This window comes from Hemiscyllium ocellatum, chromosome 20, assembly GCF_020745735.1.
Source record: "Hemiscyllium ocellatum isolate sHemOce1 chromosome 20, sHemOce1.pat.X.cur, whole genome shotgun sequence".
NCBI lineage: Eukaryota > Metazoa > Chordata > Chondrichthyes > Orectolobiformes > Hemiscylliidae > Hemiscyllium > Hemiscyllium ocellatum.
In genome coordinates this window covers 47,665,660-47,689,879 of record NC_083420.1, presented here as the reverse complement: position 1 = coordinate 47,689,879, position 24,220 = coordinate 47,665,660, and the positions used below count along the sequence as shown (strand labels likewise).

Sequence of the window (24,220 nt, the reverse complement as noted above, 5' to 3'; positions counted from 1 at the left end):
ACCTACATTTGTCTTCACTATTTTTTAAAACATATTTTGAGAAACATTTGCAATCAGTTTGTATATTCCCCACAAGCTTACTCTCATACCCTTTTAATCAATCCCTTTTCTTCCTTTGTCAAAATTTAAACTGTTCCCAAACTTCAAGTCTGCTGCTTTTTTGGGCTGATTTGTAAGCCCCTTCCTTGGATTTAATATTATCCCTAATTTCTCTTGTTAGCCATGGTTGAATCATTTTCCTATTCTATTTTCAAATTACATTATATGTAAATAGCTTGATCTACACTATTTTATGTCACATAATGAACTTGTTTTATTATTAAACCAGATATGCAACATATGCTTCTGTTTTAGTGTAAGATCACCCCATTAAATAAAAAAAACTATCACGCTAGATTTCAGTCTGGGATCTGACTTGACCTGTAATAACATCAGCTGGGAATTGTAAAAACCCAAAGTAAACCATGGAATACAAATCACCTTTATACATTTTCTACCACATTTTAAGCAGATTGAGATTTTTCATTGACAGATTCATTGAAAAACAACTATATGCTCTATGAAAACTTGATCATTTATTCTATAATAGAAATATCTGATAAGAATTTTTTTTCCAAATTATAATTGAAAGATACAGTTGAAAGCAAAATGATTCTTTGCTAGCTGGTAGATGTACCAGGTCATTGAGATAGCTTAAATCATGGCAGGAAAACTTTAGAATTCATTGAAGCAAAATGATAAAAGTTTTAATTAAGGACTAGCTCATACATAGGTTTCTACTCACTGTCTATTGATTTGGCCAATAGAAATGTACTGGCTTTTGTGCTATGGTTAAACATACAGGTGGATTGGATAGCACCACATCTAAAAATATGTCACAGACCTGCCCTTCCACAATCCATTTTGAGATGGATGTTTTCCCATCATACCCTGGCCGGAACTGCAGCATGGCTGATTGAGGACTGATATTTGAGATCACAAGATTAGATGGAGCACCTGGGAGTTCTGCAAAACAGAGAAGTTTAATACATAATTTATGCGCTTGATTTCCCTTTTACCCCAGGAAATTACATGAAGATAAGTACAGTATCAGTGAAATAAATCAATCAAGAATTTTTGTGACTTCCTCAGTGTAGACCCCAATAAGAATCATTCATAAACAAGATTACAAATGAATTAAGAAGGGTAATTAATTAATATATTCAAATTATTATGCCAATTCCCGATGAAGGGTTTTTGCCCAAAACGTCTATTTTCCTGCTCCTTGGATGCTGCATGACCTGCTGTGCTTTTCCAGCACCACACACTTAACTCTAATCTCCAGCATCTGCAGTACTCACTTTTCCCTTATTATGCCAATTACCCAACAAAAGGATGTCTTACCTGGTGGGACTCCAGAAGAGATGGTAGATAAAGTTAGTACTCCAATGCCCACTGATGTCATGGCTGCCACTTCAATAGTGTAGGTGGTAAGGGAACTCAGTCCTGTTATTTTGTACTCTTGTGTTGTATTTGACAATTTGCGGCTCATACGACTTTCATTTTTGTTATATATTTCCCAGGAAATCTGGTAACCTATGCGGCACAGGACGACAGAAATATGTTCAACTTTGATTGATCTTTATCTGAATTTTACAAGTATCATGGTGTCAATTTAGGATATATACTCCTTTGGTGAACACTACTTTATTTTTGTCAGTGGCATATATTTAAGATGTCAAACATTAAGTTCTTCCTACAGAGAAATAAACCCAAGAATAATGAAATGAACAAATTCCCTAGGCTACTTTGAATATAGTTCATGTACAGAAACCAAATTCAGAATATAAATTCTTAATATGCAATTTATAATAAAGTCAGCTTTAAACTTGAAGAACTTTTGATGCACACATGATAGAATTAAACTGTAAAAGATATATGAAGGAATGATTACACAATTTTATATGACAGTTCAAATTTGTAGATTTCAACATAACTGCAATATTTTGTGATTTATTCATGATTCTGAGTTTCCAACAGATCCCCCTATTCTTCAACCACACTATTTTCTATCAGGTTTAGCATAATTAAAACAGCATTAACGATAACATTAACATATAAAATATTACAAATTATATCTGGATGGTGTGCCAAAAGTAAGCAGAATTGGCAGATTGTGGAATCAGTCAGCATGTAGCATTGAATTAACTCCATTTCAAAGCTCAACACTTTAGCTAGTATCGTCTCATAACCTCACTCAGCAGGAAGGACCCTCTATCAATGCTTTTTAAAAAGATTGTCTACCATTTTCATGTTAGCTGCTGATTGATTTTGACAGCATTTGCTGAGTTTGCAGAATGTTTGCTGATTGCACCACTAGCTAAAATTAAAGGCTACAAGGAGTGATGTGGCACTTGGTGAAGATCTTGATTCTCACTTCAAGTGTTCTGTTCAGTTCATAAACCTTGCATCCAATTATAGGTTTTATCATCTTTGACCTGCTGCAACCTGAAGGGATAGAATGAAAGAGTCAACAAGGAGCATAGGCTGCTTCAAGGAAAAGGTGGAGGGAAAGAAAGATTCTCAGTAGGAGGCCATATTTCCAGGATTCATTTCCCTATTACAGCATCAGTGAGCAAAAGTGTCATTAAGGATAAACTCACTGAAACTCACTACTGCTTACAACCAGAGTCGCAATACTGGAGAAGGGAAGGTACAGACAGTTCTGCTATTGACAATGAAAGTTGATGGTAGCTTTCATATTCTTTGCATTTCTCCACCCAAGTCAAAGCAAGCAACATCTCCAATATTTCATAATCTACTGTTATATCAGGGAGTTTATTGGTGTTCTATATGAAAAGATAGAGGAATGTACTGTATTGTCTCTTGCCAGAGAGAAACAAGTGAAATGAACATTTGGCTTTGCAGATTAGCAGGCTTCCCATGACTGTATGCCCATTACTTTCTGGGAACAACATGTAAATTCAGAGCTGCACCACAAATATAAAAGATTCTACTCCTTCAATGCAATCTACAAATCTACTGAAAAAAAATCATGAAACTCATGGACTGGGACTGTGGTAGCAGGCACGAAGCATTTGTTTTGTGTCATTTCATTGCACCATTAGAATACGAGTCATCTGGAGAAACCAAAGAGTAGCTACTTGGTAACAAGAACTATCCATTGACCACTTGCCTGATGACTTCACGAGCAGTTAGAAGATAATTAGAGGAATAATACAACATGAAATGTGATTGAGCAGACCACTGAAGTGTTTAAGCAACTCTTCTGTCTGGACCAACCTGCAAAAGCCTCAGTGTATCACATTATTTGTAGTGGTCTTGCTGCATCACATGCAACTTTTCCACAAGTAGACCAGAAGGTGGGTGACATAGCAGGAGGAAAACACCCTCGTTGTGCATTGTTTGTGATTAGCTGATTAAATTATGGTTCCAACAAATGCAGCTCTATTAACCATTCAGTTATAGTTCCACACTTTACCATCCCTCATTTACTGACCATCACAGAGTTGTCTTTGCACAGTGCTGAAGTAAAAGCCATAATATATCAAACATTCTAAACCAACTTTTAAGAATCAAACTATCCAATAATCCTTGGAAACATGAACCAATTGCTCTGATGCCTGACATCTATGTACTTTCTCCAAGCACTGTCACACAGTTCTACCCCATTTGTTGGAGCATGACTGATGAAAGGCAACTGACAGATGGCCTAACAGGATGTTCTTTGCACTACAAGGTCTAGGCTTTAGACATCATCTCAGACTTATTGGCTGATAGATAACACCAAGTGCACCAGTGGAGTGGTGCCCTGATGGAAAAACGAACTAGAAGAGGGCAGCAGATTTGTGTTCCATCACATCACTGCTACTTCCAAAGGCAGTGTTTCAGCAATTCCAATAATCTATTGGGAGAACAGATTGTTGGATTACTGTGAGATGTTGCAAAGCCCTTTGAACACTGGTGTCCACTGGCATCAGTTTGTGTGTTCATGGCAAGAAGCGGAGGCAAATTTAGAAAAGATGGACTCTGGGCAGGGTTACATGCAAAATTGGTGACGGAATCCTCCACAGTCCTTAACAGTGACAGCAGGTTTTCTGTCAAGCCTACCATTGTGTCAATGATTTCTGTGTGGGTACCCATCGGCTTTTCTGTAGACAAAGTCCTGAAAATACTCATCTGAGCATGGCAACATCTGTGAAAAGAGAATCAATGGGTGTATTTCTCATTCCCTGAAGTGGCAAGAGTAATGGCAAGCATGATGAATTGATCAGGCGGAAGTCCAAAAACCAGATGCTCACTGTTGAGACACTTTTGTGATTAATTCCTGCACTGTTAGATGAAGATGAATTCTGCGCCATCAGGTGGCGTGAAACCTATATACATGTATTTGCATCTCATTAACTTCACAAAAGGAATCAACTTCCTTTTCCCAATTAATTTCTGCTCAATTGAAACTTCAGAATCAATTCAGAAATCTACCTACATAAAGCCTGCAGCTTTTAACTTTGTTTTTCAACCTCCAGTCCAGTACATAGCTTTGGCTACTTCTACCAAAAAACAAGTTTAGTCCTTCTGTCTTCACTCTTGTTATAATATCTACAACTACAGTCCACACATATATGGGGACTAATGCAGAACATGTCCATTGCTCCATGCAACCACAGGATGGCAATACACCAGCTTCAGCTTCCCAGATGGTACTTTGGTGAACAGGGTACTATCACTTTCTCCGTAATTGTAGTTTCATTAAGTTCTTCACATCTGAATTTACAGCTATTATTGAAACAGCTTTTGTAACCTCTATGAATACGGAAGCAAATTATTTGTTCACTATCTTCACCATTTTCTTATTATTTACTATTAACAGCACATTCTCTCTCTCTCTTGCTTTTTCTCGTTAAATAGCTGTAGAAACTCTTACTATCCATTTCTACATTCCTAGCTAGTTTCCCCTCATTCTTGAATTTCTTCCTCCTGATTAATTTGTTGGTCATTCTCCATTGTTATTTATATGCTATCAATCATCTGATCTGCCAATCAACTTTGCACAGTTTTATGTATTTAGCTTCAAGTACATTGCTTTCCCTAACTTCTTTAGCTAACCACAATTGGCATGGGATTTTTAGATTAGATTACTTACAATGTGGAAACAGGCCCTTCGGCCCAACAAGTCCACACCGACCCGCCGAAGCGCAACCCACCCATACCCCTACATTTACCCCTTACCTAACACTACGGGCAATTTAGCATGGCCAATTCACCTGACCCGCACATCTTTGGACTGTGGGAAGAAACCGGAGCACCCGGAGGAAACCCCGGGCTTCTTTCAGAAGTTTTTTTTAATGGGTGGCACGGTGGAGACCCGGGTTCAATTCTTGCCTCAGGCAACTGTGTGTGTGGAGTTTGCACATTCCCCCCTTGTCTGCGTGGGTTTCCTCCGGGTGCTCCGGTTTCCTCCCACAGTCCAAAAATGTGCAGGTTAGGTGAATTGGCCATGCTAAATTGCCCGTAGTGTTAGGTGAAGGGGTAAATGTAGGGGAATGGGTCTGGGTGGGTTGTGCTTCGGTGGGTTGGTGTGACTTGTTGGGCCGAAGGCCTGTTTCCATACTGTAAGTAAGTAATCTAATGTACGAATATATTTTTTGAGTATTCTGAAATATCCCCTTGCATGTGTGTCACTGTCTCTCTACAGATTAATCCCATAGTTTACTACTTCAGTTTACTTTTGGTATTTTAGCTTTCATGCTCATATAGTTGCCCAACTTTACATTTAAAACACTAGTTTTAAAACCAGTTTTCCCCATTCAAACTGGATGCAAAGTTCAATTATATTGTAGTCGCTGTTATCCAGAGATGCTTAATTCTGAAATCATTAATTAATCCTGTAATATTATACTATACCAAGTCTGTTATAGCTTACTTGCTGGTTGGTTCCAAAATGTGCTGCTCTAAGGAACTGTCTCAGAAGCATACTATGAACTCCTTACCTATAGTATTGAAAATTTGATTTTCATAGTTGAAATGTAAGACTAAAGTCACCGATGATAATTGCCCTTAATCACAAGTGCCTGATTTTGTGTACACTTTGTTTTGCATAGTTACTAATAGGAGCCCGTAGACCTTTCCACTCGTGACTTTTTCCCTTAATATTCCCGATCTTGACCCAAATTGATTCTATATCCTGATCTCCTGAACCAAAGGTCATCTCTAACTATTGCACAAATTTGATCCGTGATTAGCAGTTCCACCCTTTTACCTTTACCTAGCTTCCCAGTTTTCTTGAGTGTTATACATCACTCAATATTCAGGATATAATTTAACTTTGATGAAGGTCTTATGCCCGAAATGTTGATTCTCCTGCTCCTTGGATGCTGCCTGACCTGCTGTGCTTTTCCAGCACGACACTCTTGACAATATTCAGTTTATGTCAGCATAATGGCTATCAATTTATTTATTTTGTGTGAATACTCACAAATTCAAACACAGAACCTTTTATTTTGTCTTCTTGTTATCTTTATAGCGCCTGGTGTTGATTGTCGTATATTTCTAGTTCACATCTCTCTGCCCCTTCCTGATCCTCATTTCCCATATTACAATGTTCCTTCCTTATCGTGTCTTTACTCTTTGACATGCTGCATCTTTCCACATTTAAGCTCTTGTCCCCATGATTTACATTAAAAATCTCTCTACTAGTTATGCAGTTCACAAGAAAATTGGCTCCAGCCCAGTACAAGTGTAAAAGGTTTGTGAGAAGATTTGTAGCTCGGGCACTCGTTGTTGTGGTTCTGTACGCCGAGCTGGGAATTTGTGTTGCAGACGTTTCGTCCCCTGTCTAGGTGACATCCTCAGTGCTTGGGAGTCTCCTGTGAAGCGCTTCTGTGATGTTTCCTCCGGCAATTATCGTGGTTTGAATCTGCCGCTTCCAGTTGTCAGTTCCAGCTGTCCGTTGCAGTGGTCGGTATATTGGGTCCAGGTCGATGTGCTTATTGATTGAATCTGTGGATGAGTGCCATGCCTCTAGGAATTCCCTGGCTGTTCTCTGTTTGGCTTGCCCTATAATAGTAGTGTTGTCCCAGTTGAATTCATGTTGCTTGTCATCTGCGTGTGTGGCTACTAAGGATAGCTGGTTGTGTCGTTTCGTGACTAGTTGGTGTTCATGGATGCGGATCATTAGCTGTCTTCCTGTTTGTCCTATGTAGTGTTTTGTGCAGTCCTTGCATGGGATTTTATACGCTACATTGGTTTTGCTCATGCTGGGTATCGGGTGCTTCGCTCTGGTGAGTTGTTGTTTGAGAGTGGCTGTTGGTTTGTGTGCTGTTATGAGTCCAAGTGGTCGCAGTAGTTTGGCTGTCAGTTCGGAAATGCTCTTGATGTATGGTAGCGTGGCTAGTCCTTTGGGTTACGGCATGTCCTCGTTCCGTTGTCTTTCTCTTAGGCATTTGTTGATGAAATTGCGTGGGTATCCGTTTTTGGCGAATACATTGTATAGGTATTCTTCTTCCTCTTTTTGCAGTTCTGGTGTACTGCAGTGTGTTGTGCCTCTTTTGAATACTATCTTGATGCAACTTCTTTTATGTGTGTTGGGGTGGTTGCTTTCGTAGTTCAGGACTTGGTCTGTGTGTGTGGCTTTCCTGTATACCTTGAACACCTACGGGCTAGAGACGCTAAGACAAGCCAGGAAATGGGAATCCTGTGAAAACCGCCTAAACGTTATATACGAACAACTCCGGTTCCTGCACGAATGCCGAAAGAATCGAATCCTTCTACCATGTGTCAGATACAGACCACCAGTCAACAACCCACAAGCCAGGGACACAGCCAGACAGAATGGATTCAAGATGATCCAGGTAATGATTACAGACGCTTACAACAGACTTCACAAATACAGACAAGAAATTGCGCGCCAAAAATCGTTAATTTCAAAAACCACCAATCAGGAAAGGACCTGGACCATAGAACAGGCCGTCACCATAGGACAGAACAGGACCACACACCGCAAATAAAACGGCACTAAAAGAAAAAAATGGCCAAACTAACACACAACAGAGGGGACATCACAACACACACCTGGGTTAGAAACCTCTCCCACAGACAGCTCACAGACACGGAAGGAACAATACTGGCCAAGGGACTCAACTATAACCACAGGGACGCCAAGACAGCAGACTTCCTAACAGTACTAGAATGCACACTCAGGAACAATGGACTGATAGAAGAGACACAACAAACAGTGAGACAAAGTATAGTACCTCTGATAACAAGGAAAAGACAAACACATAACCTCAACAACAAGGAGAGGGAAGCACTAAAATCACTAAGAAACGATAAGAACATAATCATACTACCAGCAGACAAAGGCAGAATGACAGTCATCCTGGACAAAACAGACTACATCCAAAAAGCGCAACAACTACTTGCAGATACCAACACCTACCAAAAGAGGGAGTTTGACCCCACCCCACAGCTCACCAATAGGATAAACAACACACTGAGGAACCTACAAAAAAATGGACAGATAACCAGGTTTGACCTACAAAGAATGAAACCTGAAAGCAACAACACCCCCAGATTCTATAAAGTGCACAAACCAGACATCCCACTCAGACCCATAGTATCACTACCAGGGACACCAACACACAAACTGGCTAAAGAACTACAGCAGAAACTGAAACACCTGATCAGCGGAATCAACACAGGAATTCTTGGACATCATCAGAAATATACACATAGACAAGGAAGAAACCATGGTCTCATTCCAGGTAACGGCACTGTTCACCTCTATCGACAAAACCCTAGCCAGGGAAACAATACCCAACCTGCTGGACATACAGAGCAGACAACAGGACGTTGAACCTATCAACAAAGACTGCATACTCAAACTACTGGACTTGTGCCTCACAACATACTTCACATTCAACAACCAAACAGATGAACAAATCAACGGCACACTCATGGGCTCACCTATCTCTGGACTCTTAGCAGAAGCAGTGATGCAAAGATTAGAACATACAGTCTTACCGCAAATTCAACCCAAACTCTGGGTCAGATATGTGGATGACACCTTTGTAATCATTAAAAATACAGAAACAGAGAACACACACCGGAACATCAATGCCACACTTACAGGAATCCGATTCACTAGAGAGGAAGAAAAGGACAACCAACTCCCATTCCTAGACGTGATGGTACAGAGAACACCCAACGGAGAATTCACCACAAAGGTATACAGGAAAGCCACACACACAGACCAAGTCCTGAACTACGAAAGCAACCACCCCAACACACACAAAAGAAGTTGCATAAAGACACTATTCAAAAGAGCCACAACACACTGCACTACACCAGAATTGCAAAAAGAGGAAGAAGAACATCTATACAATGTATTCGCCAAAAATGCGCAATTTCATCAACAGATGCCTAAGGGAAAGACAACGGAACGGGGACATGCCGTAACCCAAAGGACTAGCCACGCTACCATATATCAAGAGCATTTCCGAACTGACAGCCAGACTACTACTACCACTAGGACTCATAATTGCACACAAACCAACAGCCACTCTCAGACAACAACTCACCAGAGCGAAGGACCCGATACCCAGCATGAGCAAAACCAACATAGTATACAAAATCCCATGCAAGGACTGCACAAACACTACATAGGACAAACAGGAAGACAGCTAACGATCCGCATCCCTCATGAAACGACACGACCAGCTATCCTTAGTAGCCACACACGCAGATGACAAGCAATATGAATTCAACTGGGACAACACTACTATTATAGGGCAAGCCAAACAGAGAACAGCCAGGGAATTCCTAGAGGCATGGCACTCATCCACAGATTCAATCAATAAGCACATCGACCTGGACCCAATATACCGATCACTGCAACGGACAGTTGGAACTGACAACTGGAAGCGGCAGATTCAAACCACGGTAAATGCCGGAGGAAACATCACAGAAGTCGCTTCACAGGAGGCTCCCAAGTACTGAGGATGTCACCTAGACAGGGGACGAAACGTCTGCAACACAAATTCCCAGCTCAGCAAACAGAACCACAACAACGAGTGTAAATCCTCCCAATTATACATCCCCACTTTCCCCAATACTGGTGTCAGGAGCTCACAAATCAGAACCCAGTCCACCATTGCAGGTCTCTGAGCCATGTACTTGTCTGTCTAATTTTATGTACCCTTTAACAATATGCATGCAGTTCAGGTGACAACCCAGAGATTATAAACTATTGAGTTGCTGAAAGGGTTCAGAAATGATTTACAAGCATGTTGCCAGAGTGAGAAGGATTTGAGCTACAGGGAGAGGCTGAATAGGCTGGGGCTGTTTTTCCTGGAGAGCAGGAAGCTGAGAGGTGACCTTATGTATGTTTAATAACTCATGAGCGGTGTATTAGGGTAAATAGGCAAAGCCTTTTTTTGCTGGGGTGGGGAGTCTATTCTGGAGGGCATAGGTTTAGGGTGGGAGGGGAACGATTTAAAAGGGATTTAAGGGGCAACGTTTTCATGCAGTGGGTGATGCATGTATGGAATTAGCTGCCAGAGGAAGTGGTGGAGGGTGGTACAATGAAACATTTAAAAAGATGGATATATGAATAGGAAGGGTTTAGAGGTTTATAGGAAGAGATGGGCTTCCTGATGAAGGGCTTTTGTCCGAAATGTCGATTCTCCTGCTCCTTGGATGCTGCCTGACCTGCTGTACTATTCCAGCACCACTCTAACTTTGACTCTAACCTCCAGCCACTGCAGTACCCACTTACACCTTAGAGGAATATGGGCCAAGTGCTGGGAAATGGGACTAGATTAATGTAGGATATCTAGTCAGCATGGACGAATTGGACCGAAGGGTTTGTTGCTGTGCTACACATCTGTATGATTCTATGAGTTTCTGCTTTTCAATTTAGTGCCAAACTCCTCATATTCTCTATGCAGATCCTCATCCTTATTCCTACTTATGTTATTGATAGCCATATGGACCAAGATGACTGGATTTCTTTTCTCCCATTAAAAGTGCCTTTCCAGCCCCTAGCTGATGTTTTGAACCCTGGCACAAGGCTGGACTCTTGCTCTTTGCTTCAGAGAACGGGGTCAATACTCCTTGTTATACTGTCACCTATTACTATTACTACTACATCTCTTGTTGCCCTCTCCATTTGAATGCCTTCCAACTACGGTGCCATAGCTAGTTTGCATGTCCGGTAAGGCCTATAAATATAGTCCCAGAACCTTTGACCCTGGAACCGCCTGCCAATAGTGAGAACTTCTGATCATTTAGCATGTGATATGTCAAATAATATACACAGCCATCTCTCTTGCATAATGAGCTGTAAAACACATCTGCCTGAGATAACATACCCTTGGACACTGACAGAAATGATGCCATCTGAATGCTTGCTGTCATATTTTAGATTTTAATTGGAAAATTGAGGCCTGAGTTAATGTTTCAAGTCGTATATGGGCTTCTGAAATCCAGTTATGAAGAAAAGTCATACTTGATTTGAAATATTATCTATTTCTTGACCCACTGTTGCTGCTGGACCTGAGTGTTTCCAGCACTTCGCCTTTACTTTACATTTATAGTATCTACACCATTTTGTTTTAGTTTTAGCCTTTGTCAGAGACTACCTACTTTTTAGAAAGTAAGCTGAAATGGAAGTTGAGTCTGCCTTCAGCTGGAAAAGCAGATTAGTATTGCGAAATGGAAAAATCAAGTGAACATTTTTAGCTTGCAAAGTTGTTGTTTTTTGAAGCAATGAGGTTGCTATTTTGAGACCGAACAGTTCCAAATGCATGAGTTAAGGAATGTCTGCCTGAGGACTCTCCTCGGATTGGCTGAGCTACAATTTGTCACAAATTTTTATTTGCAGGGCAGCAAGAGACATCCAGAACCTGAGCTGAAAATATTTTTCTCTTGACCTCTCTCACATTCGAGTGAACAAACAAAAATAAACCAACGAAATAAAGAATTCAAACAAGAAAATACATAGGTCCATGTGGGTGGAGAGTGTGCGCTTGAGAGCGAGAGAGAGGGTGTTGGTGAAGGAGAGAGAGAAGGAGGGGGTGTTGGCGAGATAGAGGGGAACGTTTGTGTGAGAGAGAAGAGAGAGAGGGCATTGGTGAAGGAAAGAGAGAGTATCAGTGAGGGAAAGAGGATGAGGGAGTGAGAACGTACGAGGGAAGTAGACTTAGGTAACGAGAGTGTCAGTGGGAGGAATATCTTTGATGCAGGAATGGAGAATTGGTGCAAATCCTATAAATGAAGATGACGTGAACACACACCCACCCTTCCTCAAAATGTCTTTCTATAAACTAGGCTGGGATGGGACGAAATCCCATACTGTAAGACAACCTACTTCCATCCCCTTGAGAGTTCTGCCATGCTAGCTTTCATCATCAGGTGCAAACCAAAGTTAGTGCTCATCTCTATTTATTACGCAAAAAGACAAAAAGATAGTTTTAGTAGTTAGCACTGCCGCTTGACACTTTTCAGGAGGTATTGATGTTAATTATTAATTTACGTTATTGATTTGATTCCCTACAGAGCGGAAACAGGCCCTTCGTCCCAACCAGTCCACAACGACCCTCTGAAGAAGAACCTACCCAGACCCATCTCCCTCTGACTAGCACACCTAACACTATGGGTAATTTAGCATGGCCAATTCACCTGGCCTGCACATCTTTGTGTTGAGGGAGGAAACCAGAGCACCCAGAGGAAATCCACACAGACACAGGGAGAATGTGCAAACTCCACACAGCCCAAGGCTGGAATCGAACCTGGGACTCTGGTGTTGTGAGGCAGCAGTGCTAACCACTGAGCCGCCCCATGAATGTGGAAGGAGAAGACAAAGATTAGCAACTGTCATGACTCCTTCATAATCCACCCATCCAGGTTGTTACAGCTGTTCAAACTGCTCATATTCCAGGGATGGTTTCTAGCAGAGAAGGGATCTTTCCGAGGAGATAGTTCCTCATCTCTCCACAAGAGCCTAAGGCAGTGACAGGTCGAAGGACTATCGAGAAAGTGGAGTTGAGGCTGAGATAAGATCAGCCGTGTTTGTACTGAATAGAAGAGCAGGCTCGAGGGGCTGAATTGCCTACATCTGCACCTAGTTCTTATGGTCTTATATTGTGCCAATGTCAGGAAAAGGAAAATCTGTCACATACATAAAAAATAAATATTTCTTCAGAAAACTTTTGATGAACCTTTTTATATGCAAAATGTTTAAAAATACAAATTTATTTTATCGGCTGAATTGCCACCAGCTAGCATTAACTGAACTCATGTTGCTGAGTATGGTAATTTCTTAGAACACAAATCCCCTATTTGGCCCTTGGCCCAAACATCTGCTGTTTATGGCAACTGATAAACATCTGAGAAAATTAAGACAGAGGCATTTTTTTTGTTGTCTGCACAGTGCAGCTTGTGTGATATAACGAAATAGATCTGCACGCTGCTCCTACCAGCTTTGATCTTTTAACAGCCTGTGTTAAATAGCTTAGAGCTGGCAGGAGAAGCAGACACAACATGTGGAGGTGATGGTTTTGAAGTGTGATAACAGAATGTTTAGGTATGTTGCCCAACTAAAAACAGAGGGAGAATTAGCATGCAGTCAATTTTTATATGCCTCAAATTGAGTGTGCCAAATATCGATAACCCCTAAAGTGCTGGTTCAAATTGCATGCCAATTGGTATTTGTGGATCATCATGTACAAATTAATCTTAGAATTCTCTAAAAATCAAAATGTTATCTGAGAATAATGGTGGAGCTGGTTGAAATTTGGAAATGTGAAAAACAAAGTAAGACAAATTAAATTAATTGAATGCATTTTCCCAGGATGGCGGACAGTTCTACCCTACCAACTAAAATGCTAGTCAGAAACCAACCAAGATAAAAGTACACCAAACAGCAATAAGATATTGTGGGTTGTGTTAACAAGGAGAGCATGGGACTTCCACCCTCTTTGGGCACTAGGTCCCACGCTTGGAAGCTGCCAGCCTATCAGATTGGGCAGCACATGCACATAGTATGCTGTGACATGGTATGAATCCATGATTAAAGCATTTACTTTTAGTGATGACATTTGTGTGACATCATGCTGTGTGATATTCTTGTATAAATTATCAACTCCATCTTGAATACTTATTACTGAACTTTGAAATCCATGAGGAACATTTGTCAAGCACATTCATACTAATCATTTATTTGGTCTGTAAATAAACCTTCACCTACTTCTTCGCAGTAAGAACCCAATCTGTGTTCATGTTACCAGAGTTAACATTATGATTAAAAAGAACACATTGCACACCCTCTAAAATTAGAATCACCTTCCTTCCTGCCTTTTCAAAAATTTTTCAAAAGAACTAGCTCTCCACTGTAGCCACGTTATGGTGAACACCATATTACTGGGACCAAACAAGCTGTTAATTAGCTCACTTGCCCCTTACTTATGGTGAGGCAATCGATGTTGTACCCACACATCCTTGGTATCAGAGAAGTGACGAACTCAGGGGTTGATGAGCAGGTGAGATAGTGGGCCCTACTTGAAAGGAATAGCTGTCCAGAGGATTGTTAAAGGGAGAACTACCACTTAAATTTCATCCTTATACTCGTCAGGATGCCTGCATGTTACTGTGGTGGTTAGCACTTCAACAAATGCCTTTTCTAACAGTGACCAGTTGATTGAGAGGAAACAGGTCATTATTGAGAACTTTCAAGTGGTACTTAGAAAGTTTTAATCACATCAGGTGACTTTGGGTCTTTTTTTTCCCAAGTCCTAATTAACATATTTTCTGGAAATTTGCTAAGAACTTCCAATAGGTAAGTACTATGTTACTCATTTTATTGGGCACCTTGTAGAACTCCCCAAGAGAAAGTCAGTGATTGGTCATGAGCATCTTTGCATTGGTTTCCAGTAACAATGGGAGAAAGTAAGGTCACACAGCTGCTGCAGTACAGAAACACTCAGGCCAGTCACTCCCCGTTCCAGTGCTGCATCATCCCCTTACACCTCCAGTTCCTTGTCTTCCTCCAATGGGTTGTTTGATTAAGAGTCTCACCCTCTTCAAGGCTCACACCTCTCTGAAGGAGCATGTTATAGAAAGTGTAGAAGACCACCACAATGAGGAAGACCCTTGTGGGACTGTAATGCAATCTTGTTCAGAAGCCCAATGGCCTCCTCATTAGTGAGCAATTGGCTTTAGTTGTACTGTCACTGTGTCACTGCCTTATGCTGTTATTGAGAGACAGGGAGCTCTCTCATTAGAAATATCCCTTCTCCTCAAAACCATCCACAGAATTTTGGAAGTTTGAAGAGTTATAGCAGTTTGGATGAGTGGACTATAAAGGAGTCATGACAGTTGTCAAGAAAATAAGTTTACACATGCAGAAAACTCTTATAAGAACAAAATAAATGCTGGAAATAGTCAGTGGGTATTGCAGCATTTGTGGAAGAAGAATCAGAGCTTCATCAGGTGAATTACAATAGATGCCTTGATGACAAAGGTAGGATGGGTGAAAATGGAAATAAATTTACCGTCTTATTTATCTGTTGGATCACAACTGTCTGGAATGAAAGAAAGAACCGTTTCATTCTTGCAAATAGGCCATTAGTGTCATACATAATGCAGTAGCATGCAGCCACTTGGGTGGTGTTGCTAAGATCTGGATCTAATCCTTGGAAGACACCAAAAGCAAAGTTCAGCACAAATGATTTTGATGACTTCACATGGGTCAAGGTGAGCAGTGATGTAAGATGAGTGGTGTCAACATTAAAGCTATATGACTCAGTGACGATGTGTCTGGACAGTTGCAGTCTTTGGCTTTTGGTCATACAGGGTGCTTCTACTTCCTATAGCGTCAGTATAGGATCTATGATTTTCTTCTCCCTTGTCCCTGTACTGATGCTCAGTCACATGACTTTCCGATAGATGTTGTTCCTCATCACTATTGGACATAAAATCTCAAAATCATACTCTCATTGCCAGCCACTGCCTTCCTTGTGTCCAAAATTGCTTTTGGAAGCTTTGCTCTTTCTCTAATGGACCTACTTGGTGTGGTTTTAGACTCACATGTCAGCCAAACTGGGTGGAAAGGCAGAGTTATTTTTCTGTTGGCATCAGTGAACCAGATGAGATTATAGATGAGTGTTTCATTGTCATTATTACCATGATTAATTTTTCAGTTCCAGATTTTATTAACCTAATACAGATCTCACCAATTACCATGATAGGATTTGAACAAGTGTCCCCAAAATATTAGCCCAGTTTTCTGAATTACTACTCCAGTGACATTACTACCAAGGCGCTGCCCCGCTCTCCCCGCTCTCTCCCCCCCCCCCCCCGCATTGTTAGCGGATTGAGTGGGATTATGGGGCTGGTCGTCCTGATTTAAGTCACCAGCATCAGGAATGTACTGAGGAGACTGACATACTATCTGAGCTGGCACTTCTGTCTTTATCTATTTTGATCCCAACTCTGGAGGCACCTCAATATTCAGCTGCTTGAGGACATAATAAAATCCTTTTGGATAGGAAAACAGGAAGAAAGAATGTGAAAGGGACAGAGTAAAGTGATAGTGAGAAAAAAAATGAAAATAGAAAAAAGCGAGGAAGAGAACAAACAGATGAAAATGAAACAGAAATTAATTTAAAGAGAGGAAGAAGGAAAGAGTGAAGGGGGATGATATAAACAAAACAATAATACAAGAGATAAATTAGAAAGGAAGAGAAATTAAGAGAAGGAATGAAAAGAAGTGAAAGAGGAAGGGAGAGAAAAATGAGAAATATAGAGTTATATATAATAGAACTATAGTCATGTACAGGATGGAAATAGACCTTTTGGTCGAACTAGTCCATGCCAACCAGATATCCTAAATTAATCTAGTCCCATTTGTCAACACTTGACCCATATATCCATCCAGATGCCTTTAAATATTCCAATTGTACCAGTTTCCACCACTTCCTCAGGCAGGTCATTCTATAAAGCACCACCTTTGGATGAAAAGTTGCCCCTTAGGTCTCTTTTATATCTTTCCTCTCTCACCCTAAACCTATGCCCTCTGGTCTGGACTCTCCCACCCCAGGGAAAATACCTTGTCTACTTACCTTATCCATGCCCCTCATGATCTTAGAAACCTCTATACTGAAGTCTAGCAAGGAAGCAGGAATTTTTTTGTTGATTTCAAGTAACATAAAACTGATCCTGTGACCAGCAATGTGCCACAAGGATCAGTGCTGGGTCCACTGGTTTTCGTCATTTATAGAAATGATTTGGATGCGAACAGAGGAAGTATGGCTAATAAGTTTGTAGATGACACCAAAATTAGAGGTGTAGTGGACAGTGAAGGTTACTTCAGAATACAACAGGATTTTGATCAGATGGGCCAATGTGCCAAGGAGTGGCAGATGCAGTTTAATCTAGTTAAATGTGAGATGCTGCATTTTGGAAAATCAAATCAGAGCAGCCTTATACATTTAACAGAAGGTTCTGGAGAGTGTTGCTAAACAAAGAGTCCTTGGAGTGCAGGTTCATTGCTCCTTGAAAGTGGAGTCACAAGTAGATAGCATAGCGAAGAAGGCTTTTGGTATGCTTTCCTTTATTGGTCAATGCACTAAGTATAGGAGGTCATGTTGTGGCTGTACAGGACATTGGCTAGGTCACTTTTGGAATGCTGCATGCAATCCTGGTCTCCCTGCTATAGGAAGGATGTTGTGAAACTTAAAAGCGTTCAGAAACGATTTACAAGCATATTACAAGGGTTGCAGGGTTTAAGCTATAGGGAGAGAATGAATAGGCTGGGGCTACTTCCCTGGAGAGTCAGAGGCTGAGGGGTGCCCCAGTGTAGCAAAGTCCAAAATTAGATGGCATAGGTTAAGGTGAGAGGAGAAAGGTATAAAAGGGACCGAAGGGGCAACTTTTTCACACAGAGGGTGGTGCACGTATGGAATGAGCTGCCAGATGAAGTGGTGGAAGCTGATACAATTACAACATTTAAAAGGCATTTGGATGGGTACATGAATAGGAAAGTTTTAGAAGGATATGGGTCAAATGCTGGCAAATGGGACAGGAGTAATTTAGGATGCCTGGTTGGCAGGGACAAATTGGATTGAAGGGTCAGTTTCCATGCTATATAGCTCTATGACATTATAATATCAATAGCAATATGCAAAAAATGTAGACTTTCTACATTTACTATCTGTTATGTGAAACCGTTGAAGTTCTTTTTTTATTTACAAAGCAATTTTTTCTTTGATACTTGCTGCTCTCTGCTGTTTGCTCCAGAATTTCTGCCATTCAAATGTTCAGTGCCTTGAATTCCCACAGGGATTTTCCTGCTGCTTTGCCCAAACTTGTAAAATATCTTTTAAGATAATAGTCTCACTATTTCACTAAAAACTGGATTAGATTTATGATTTTTTAAAATATTCTACTCACTAATTACTCTCACTTACATAGAAACCATCACCAGATTCTTCAGATTTCATATGAACTTTTTAAGATCTATAAAACCGATGATCACATGTTAACTTTGTGTTGTTAAATTCAACTTGGTCAAAAATGACATTTGCTTTTAGTCTCATGTATCAGTTATGATCCCTGTGCATCTATGCAAATCAGCTGTACTCTCTTGATTTGGTTTTTGTAGCAATAATAATAGAATTAATGTGGCAGATCAATTTATTCTCTTGCTGTCTGAATGCACTTTTCTGTGAACTGCCTGAATCAACACAATATATGTTCAGTCTCTCACTTTTGAATGGGAACACTATAATTTGAATAAGCTGATGTCCTTGGCAGGTATAGACAGTATAGAAAGCCCACTCATTGAGAGATTATTAGGGGCTATCCATTTTGATTATATTTTCACAATATGGTCCTGTACAAGATTACCATGACTAATCTTATGCTAACTACTCAAATTAAAAAAAAACATACTTGAAAAACGTAGTGTTTAATGATCTGTGCACAGTTTTACATTAAGTATTTACCTCCCTTCCTGAGTGCTCTTGTAAAAAGATAATATGTGTGAATAGCTGTTAAATCACCAATTAAATAAAAATTAAATCTTATTTACCTCTAACATTGCACAGGTCATTGCTATCTTAATATAATGGCGTCTAATCAGTTCATAGAATCATACTACGAATTTGGCCCTTCAGCCCACCGAGTCTGCAATGTTAAAAACTACTTTAAATCTACACTAGTTCTACTTTCCAGCATTTGGCTCACAGGCTTGAATGTTATGACATTTTGAGTGCTAACCCAAATACATTTTTAAGGTTGTGAGGTTTCCTGTTTCAACTACTCACCCAGACAATATGATCTCAATTGTATTTCTGATATTTTTCTAAATTACGAAAATGTTCATGACTTACAGTCATAGAGATGCATGGCATGGAAACGGACTCTTTGGTCCAACTCATCCATGTCGACCAGGCATCCTATATTAATCTACTCCCATTTGCCAGCATTTAGTCCATAATCTCTCTTCCTATTCATGCAGCCATCCAGATGCCTGTTGTAATTGTACTAGCCTTCACTTCCTCTGGTAGCTTGTTCCATACGTGCACCATCCTCTGCATGAAAAAGTTGCCCCTTAGGTCCCTTTTATATCTCACCTTAAACCTATGTCCTCTAGTTTTGGAATTCCCGACCCTGAGAACAACACTTTGTTCACTCTATCCATGTCCCTCATGAATTTATAACTTTCTGTAAGTAACATCACTCAATGTTACTGTCTTCTTCACACCGAGGTATTTTTATGACTGGATCTTGAAATGGGCAAATTGTATAAATTCCCACTCAACAACACCTGTAAATGAATGACAGTTTGTAAAAATTATTACAAGACAGGGAGATTTCAGTAAGGGCAAAGTGTCAAAGCTGGGTTTCCCAAATGTTGCTCATCTTTGAATGAGACTAACAATACATCTAAGGATGGCAAGGATCTTAATGGTAATGAAGTGGCCATTGTGGAAGTTAAAAAAAAATGTCATTTGAGACGTGATTCAGCAGTTTAGTCTATCAGATAGAAGGCAGAATGGAAAAGGAAGCAATTGAAATTCATGCTTTTACTTTTAGAAAGTGAAAATAATGAACTCATCAGTTTTTGTCATTAATTTAAGTAAAGCTCTATGGTATGTTATCACTGCCAAAAGAGACTGAACTTATTGTAAATGCACTTAGCAACATGAAGTGTCTCAAAATCACTTGGTACTTGAATCTGTAGCCTATGGATTATAAAGTGATTGCAATTGCTAATACATTAATCCAAATCATAAATGAATGTACACAGATATTCATGCAATTCTTAATGAATGCAAAAACAGATCAAAACCAGGAAATGAAAATCCCTTTCCTTTAAATAAAATGTCAGAAAAACAAAGGAATAACAGCACACTGTTAAACAATTAAATCAAGAGAACTGGATAGCCATACTGTGAATGATCAAACTATGATTGATAACTGTTCTAAACACACACATGCACAATATGCAAATAAAAAGCACTGATAGAGACATTGGTTAGAGATTTGAGTATAATTCCATCAACCGGAAAACCTACGGAAGATTGCACAGCAGCTGCATCATACGACCTCATCGAATTGCTGGAAGGATTTGTTTACTCTCAGTATACTTTCGACAAGGCAATGAGTCTTGTAATGATGGAAGTGACTGATTTACTGAATACCTAGTCACAGCATGCTAAAAAACACTTCAAGATTAAAACTTCAGGCATGCCAACACAATTGTTGTGCTAAATGTATAAACTGACTGATAAAGGGAGCACTTTTTATTCACTTCTCCCTTTATATATAGGATAATAATTTTCTTATTGTTTTGTTTTAAATTTATAAAAAAAAGAACAATTTGGCTCCTGCTGTCAAGGCCTTGAACTAGAATTAATAAGAAAACCTTGAATTTCACATCGCACAGAAAAGATCTCTTGCCATAACCGCACTGTAGTCCATGTGCAATGCAATTACAGAGAAAGGACGGTATATTCAGGATATAGTAAAGTGCCCTAGTTCATAAAACTCAAATAGTATGCAAATTATTGAGAAGTTAATAATTCAACCTGGCAATATACTGACTTTCACACAAAATAAAGTGCAGCAGACTCTTCAATTTTATTCTGTAAATTGAGGGGTCTGCATTTTGAAACATATTACAATTATATGTATACTAAAATGTTCATAATTATGTAATCCTTTTATAGCTTAATTTAATGACTGTATATAACTGTGTTATGAATTATGCTGAATCATTTTACTTAATTTGTCATCACACCTTAGCAGCTGTCACTATGATGAGATTTCAATAAACCAATTATTTATCTATGGCAATTATGTATCATCACATTGCTCTTGGTGGGAGTTTGCAATGTGCAAAGTTGCTGTTACGTTTTCTATAATACAAGAGTGACGACATTTCATTGGCCGTAAAGTTCTTTAAGATATCCACTAGTTATAAAAGGACAACTACACCTTTTTGCATTTTTTTTTCTGATGCCACATTCCTGGACACTCAGCATAATTCAATTTAAAGTACATCAAGTACTTTAACACTGTAGATGCAATGAAATTCATACAACATAATTAAAATGCTTACATTCCAATAATTTGATAATGACACATAAATGTGCACTGAAACACTGACACCTTCCTGTAGTAAAAGATGCATTTGAATACATTTTAGTGTATTTTCCTACCTGTGAGGATCCCATTTTTTTCTTGTGGTTCTTGCCAGCTGACTTTCAAAGAGGTATCAAGTATTTCTGCAAAACCCAAGTGCCCAACAGCTCCCGGTCCTGTAGAAGTTTAAAATGTTATTGTTAGAGACAGTGGCTGACTAGTGTGGTGTGATTAAATCAGGATGTATAAGGGACTACTGCAAAAAGTACACACAAATTCAAGGGCTATGTAATTCTATGTCACAAGGTCCTGTCAGATAAAACATGCTTGCACTTTTATTGTAACCAGTTTATATTTTCAGCACCAATTCCGGGGAGAAATTAAACTATTGTTGAAACCAGAGCATTATCAGAATGCATCCCATTTATTTAAATTTCCTTGCATTTTTATATTAAATAATCAAAAAATATGTTGAGCATAATTTCTGTATGTAAATATTGAACTAGGATCTTTCTTGCTAGGCATTAGGCAGTCTGTGCTAAAGGATTACTAAAGCTCAATTCACAACAGAACAGTTGTGGGTTAATGATTGAGGAGTGGAATATACACAAATCTTTTTGCTATACATTAATTCTTTTTTTTAAACTTTTTTAATAACTAGTTTGATTGAGAGCAAATGATCATATATGGAACCTTAGTGAAAGCAATTTATCTGGGTTCTAACTGCAGATTTCAATTTATTTTTGCCCTCTTATTTCCTTCACCTGCAAGATAAATCTTTTTCTACTACACCACTTTGACTGTCAGTTAAACCTCACATTGATGCTGTTCTATTTTTGAACCAATGCATGCATATAAAAATGGACAAGAAAATAAAGCTTTGACTGCAATATTGCAGAACAAAAATCAAAACAGATAAATCTTATTTTGCAAAAAGCCCAGAAATACACAAGTAAAAGATATGATCAGAGAGATAGCAAGTTCAGAAATAAGGTGTACAAATCCCTGTTGTGTATTTTAAATGCAGGAAAAGTCTAAAGTACTGCTTTGCAGAAAAGGAAATACGTGACTGAACTTCATAGAATGCAAATGAAAGCAAAATGTTCGATCAGATTTCTGCATGAATTTCATCTTCAGAATTTTTAAAAAAGTTTTATTGCAGAAGCAAAATGGGCACATCAAAGTGTAACAATTATTTACAAAGTACTGTATAACAATTATTTACGAAAATCACAATGCTGCAGTTTAATGCTTATCAACGTTCACATTTTCTAAAAATTGCCTGTGTCCTCCAAATTAATGACGGTCTTTTAATTTTCCTCAATTAATTAAATTTCATAGTTCAAATATGGTCCTTCTTTCATAATGCCAATATAACCTACAATGTGTACAGCCTAAGGTGGTGCACCATTGGAACTCTAATAAGAAGAAACAATAGCACTTCCTTTATAGCAATTTTACCCTTTATGCTAACTGCACCATGCTGATCAGAACAGGAAACATTTGACTTGCAACCGGATGTGACAAATCCGGGAGTTTGTCATGCTCGGATTTGTATATATGCTAGCTGTCAGAAGATCTTTTTCTAGGTGTGGCTACAGCTGCACCGTTTAGATTATATTGAGTTGTGCAGAGATAGTAGAATATATAATATTATAATATTTAATGTCACTCTTGTCAAGGGCAAATCAAAGAATGGATAGCTAACTGGCTGAAAGACAGAAAGAAGAGTGCATGGGTGATGCATAACTATTTAAAGCAGCAGAAAATGCAACATATTACTCACAATTTACATTAATAATTTAAACTTAGTTTCCAAATTTGTGGATAACACCTAACTGGGGTTGTTAGACAATAGTGAGGAGATATTAAATAATATGCTTAATAGAAATATAATTGGCAAATGCATTTTAATACTTATAAGTATGAAGTATTACACTTCAGTAAGAGAATGAAGGAACCTGCATATTTCATGGAAAATACATGGGTGGTAGACCAAAGACTAGTGTTTATTTCAAATAGAGGAGTTATTCTAAATGTGTTGAATCTTGGTTAGAATAGATATTCTGCACTGTAGTTCTGGCTGTCATAACATATAAAGGACACAGTGGTCCTGTAGAGTGTTCAAAGAAAGATTTATGTCAATGAAACTAAAACAGTTAAGTTATATCTGTCAGGAAAGAATAAAAAAAAATTAGGTCTCTTTTCTCTTCAGAGAAAAAGGCTGCAAGAGTTGATTTAAAAGTGTGCTTAAAATTGTGAATTGTTTTATTGAGTAGGCACAGAGTGTTCTGCCTTTTCAAAGAGAGATAAACTAGAGGCCATCAACAAATGATCATCACCCAAGTGATCAGGTGGTTAATTCAAGGGCACGTTTGTAGCCAGAGTGCTGATAATGTAGAACCTAATACCAGCAAGTATGGAAGCAAGCCTTTTGGCCCATCGAGTTCACATCGATACTCCAAAGAGCATCCCACCCAGACCTAATTCCCGACCCCATTCTTGTAATCATACATTTCCCTTGGCTAATCAAACTATCTGGCACCCCTTGGATGCTTTGGACAATTTAGCATGG

General features: G+C 39.2%; 1 protein-coding gene across 1 annotated transcript in view; it reads right to left on the bottom strand.

Moving 5' to 3' along the window:
• Positions 1 to 24,220, bottom strand: part of sdk1a (sidekick cell adhesion molecule 1a) — an 827,262-nt gene that overhangs the window by 165,557 nt on the left and 637,485 nt on the right. The window contains exons 20-22 of the mRNA XM_060840817.1: positions 21,723 to 21,821; positions 1,384 to 1,575; positions 884 to 1,005 (exon numbers count right to left, since the gene is read on the bottom strand). Coding sequence (XP_060696800.1) covers positions 884 to 1,005; positions 1,384 to 1,575; positions 21,723 to 21,821 — 413 coding nt within the window. The remainder of the gene's footprint in view (positions 1 to 883; positions 1,006 to 1,383; positions 1,576 to 21,722; positions 21,822 to 24,220) is intronic.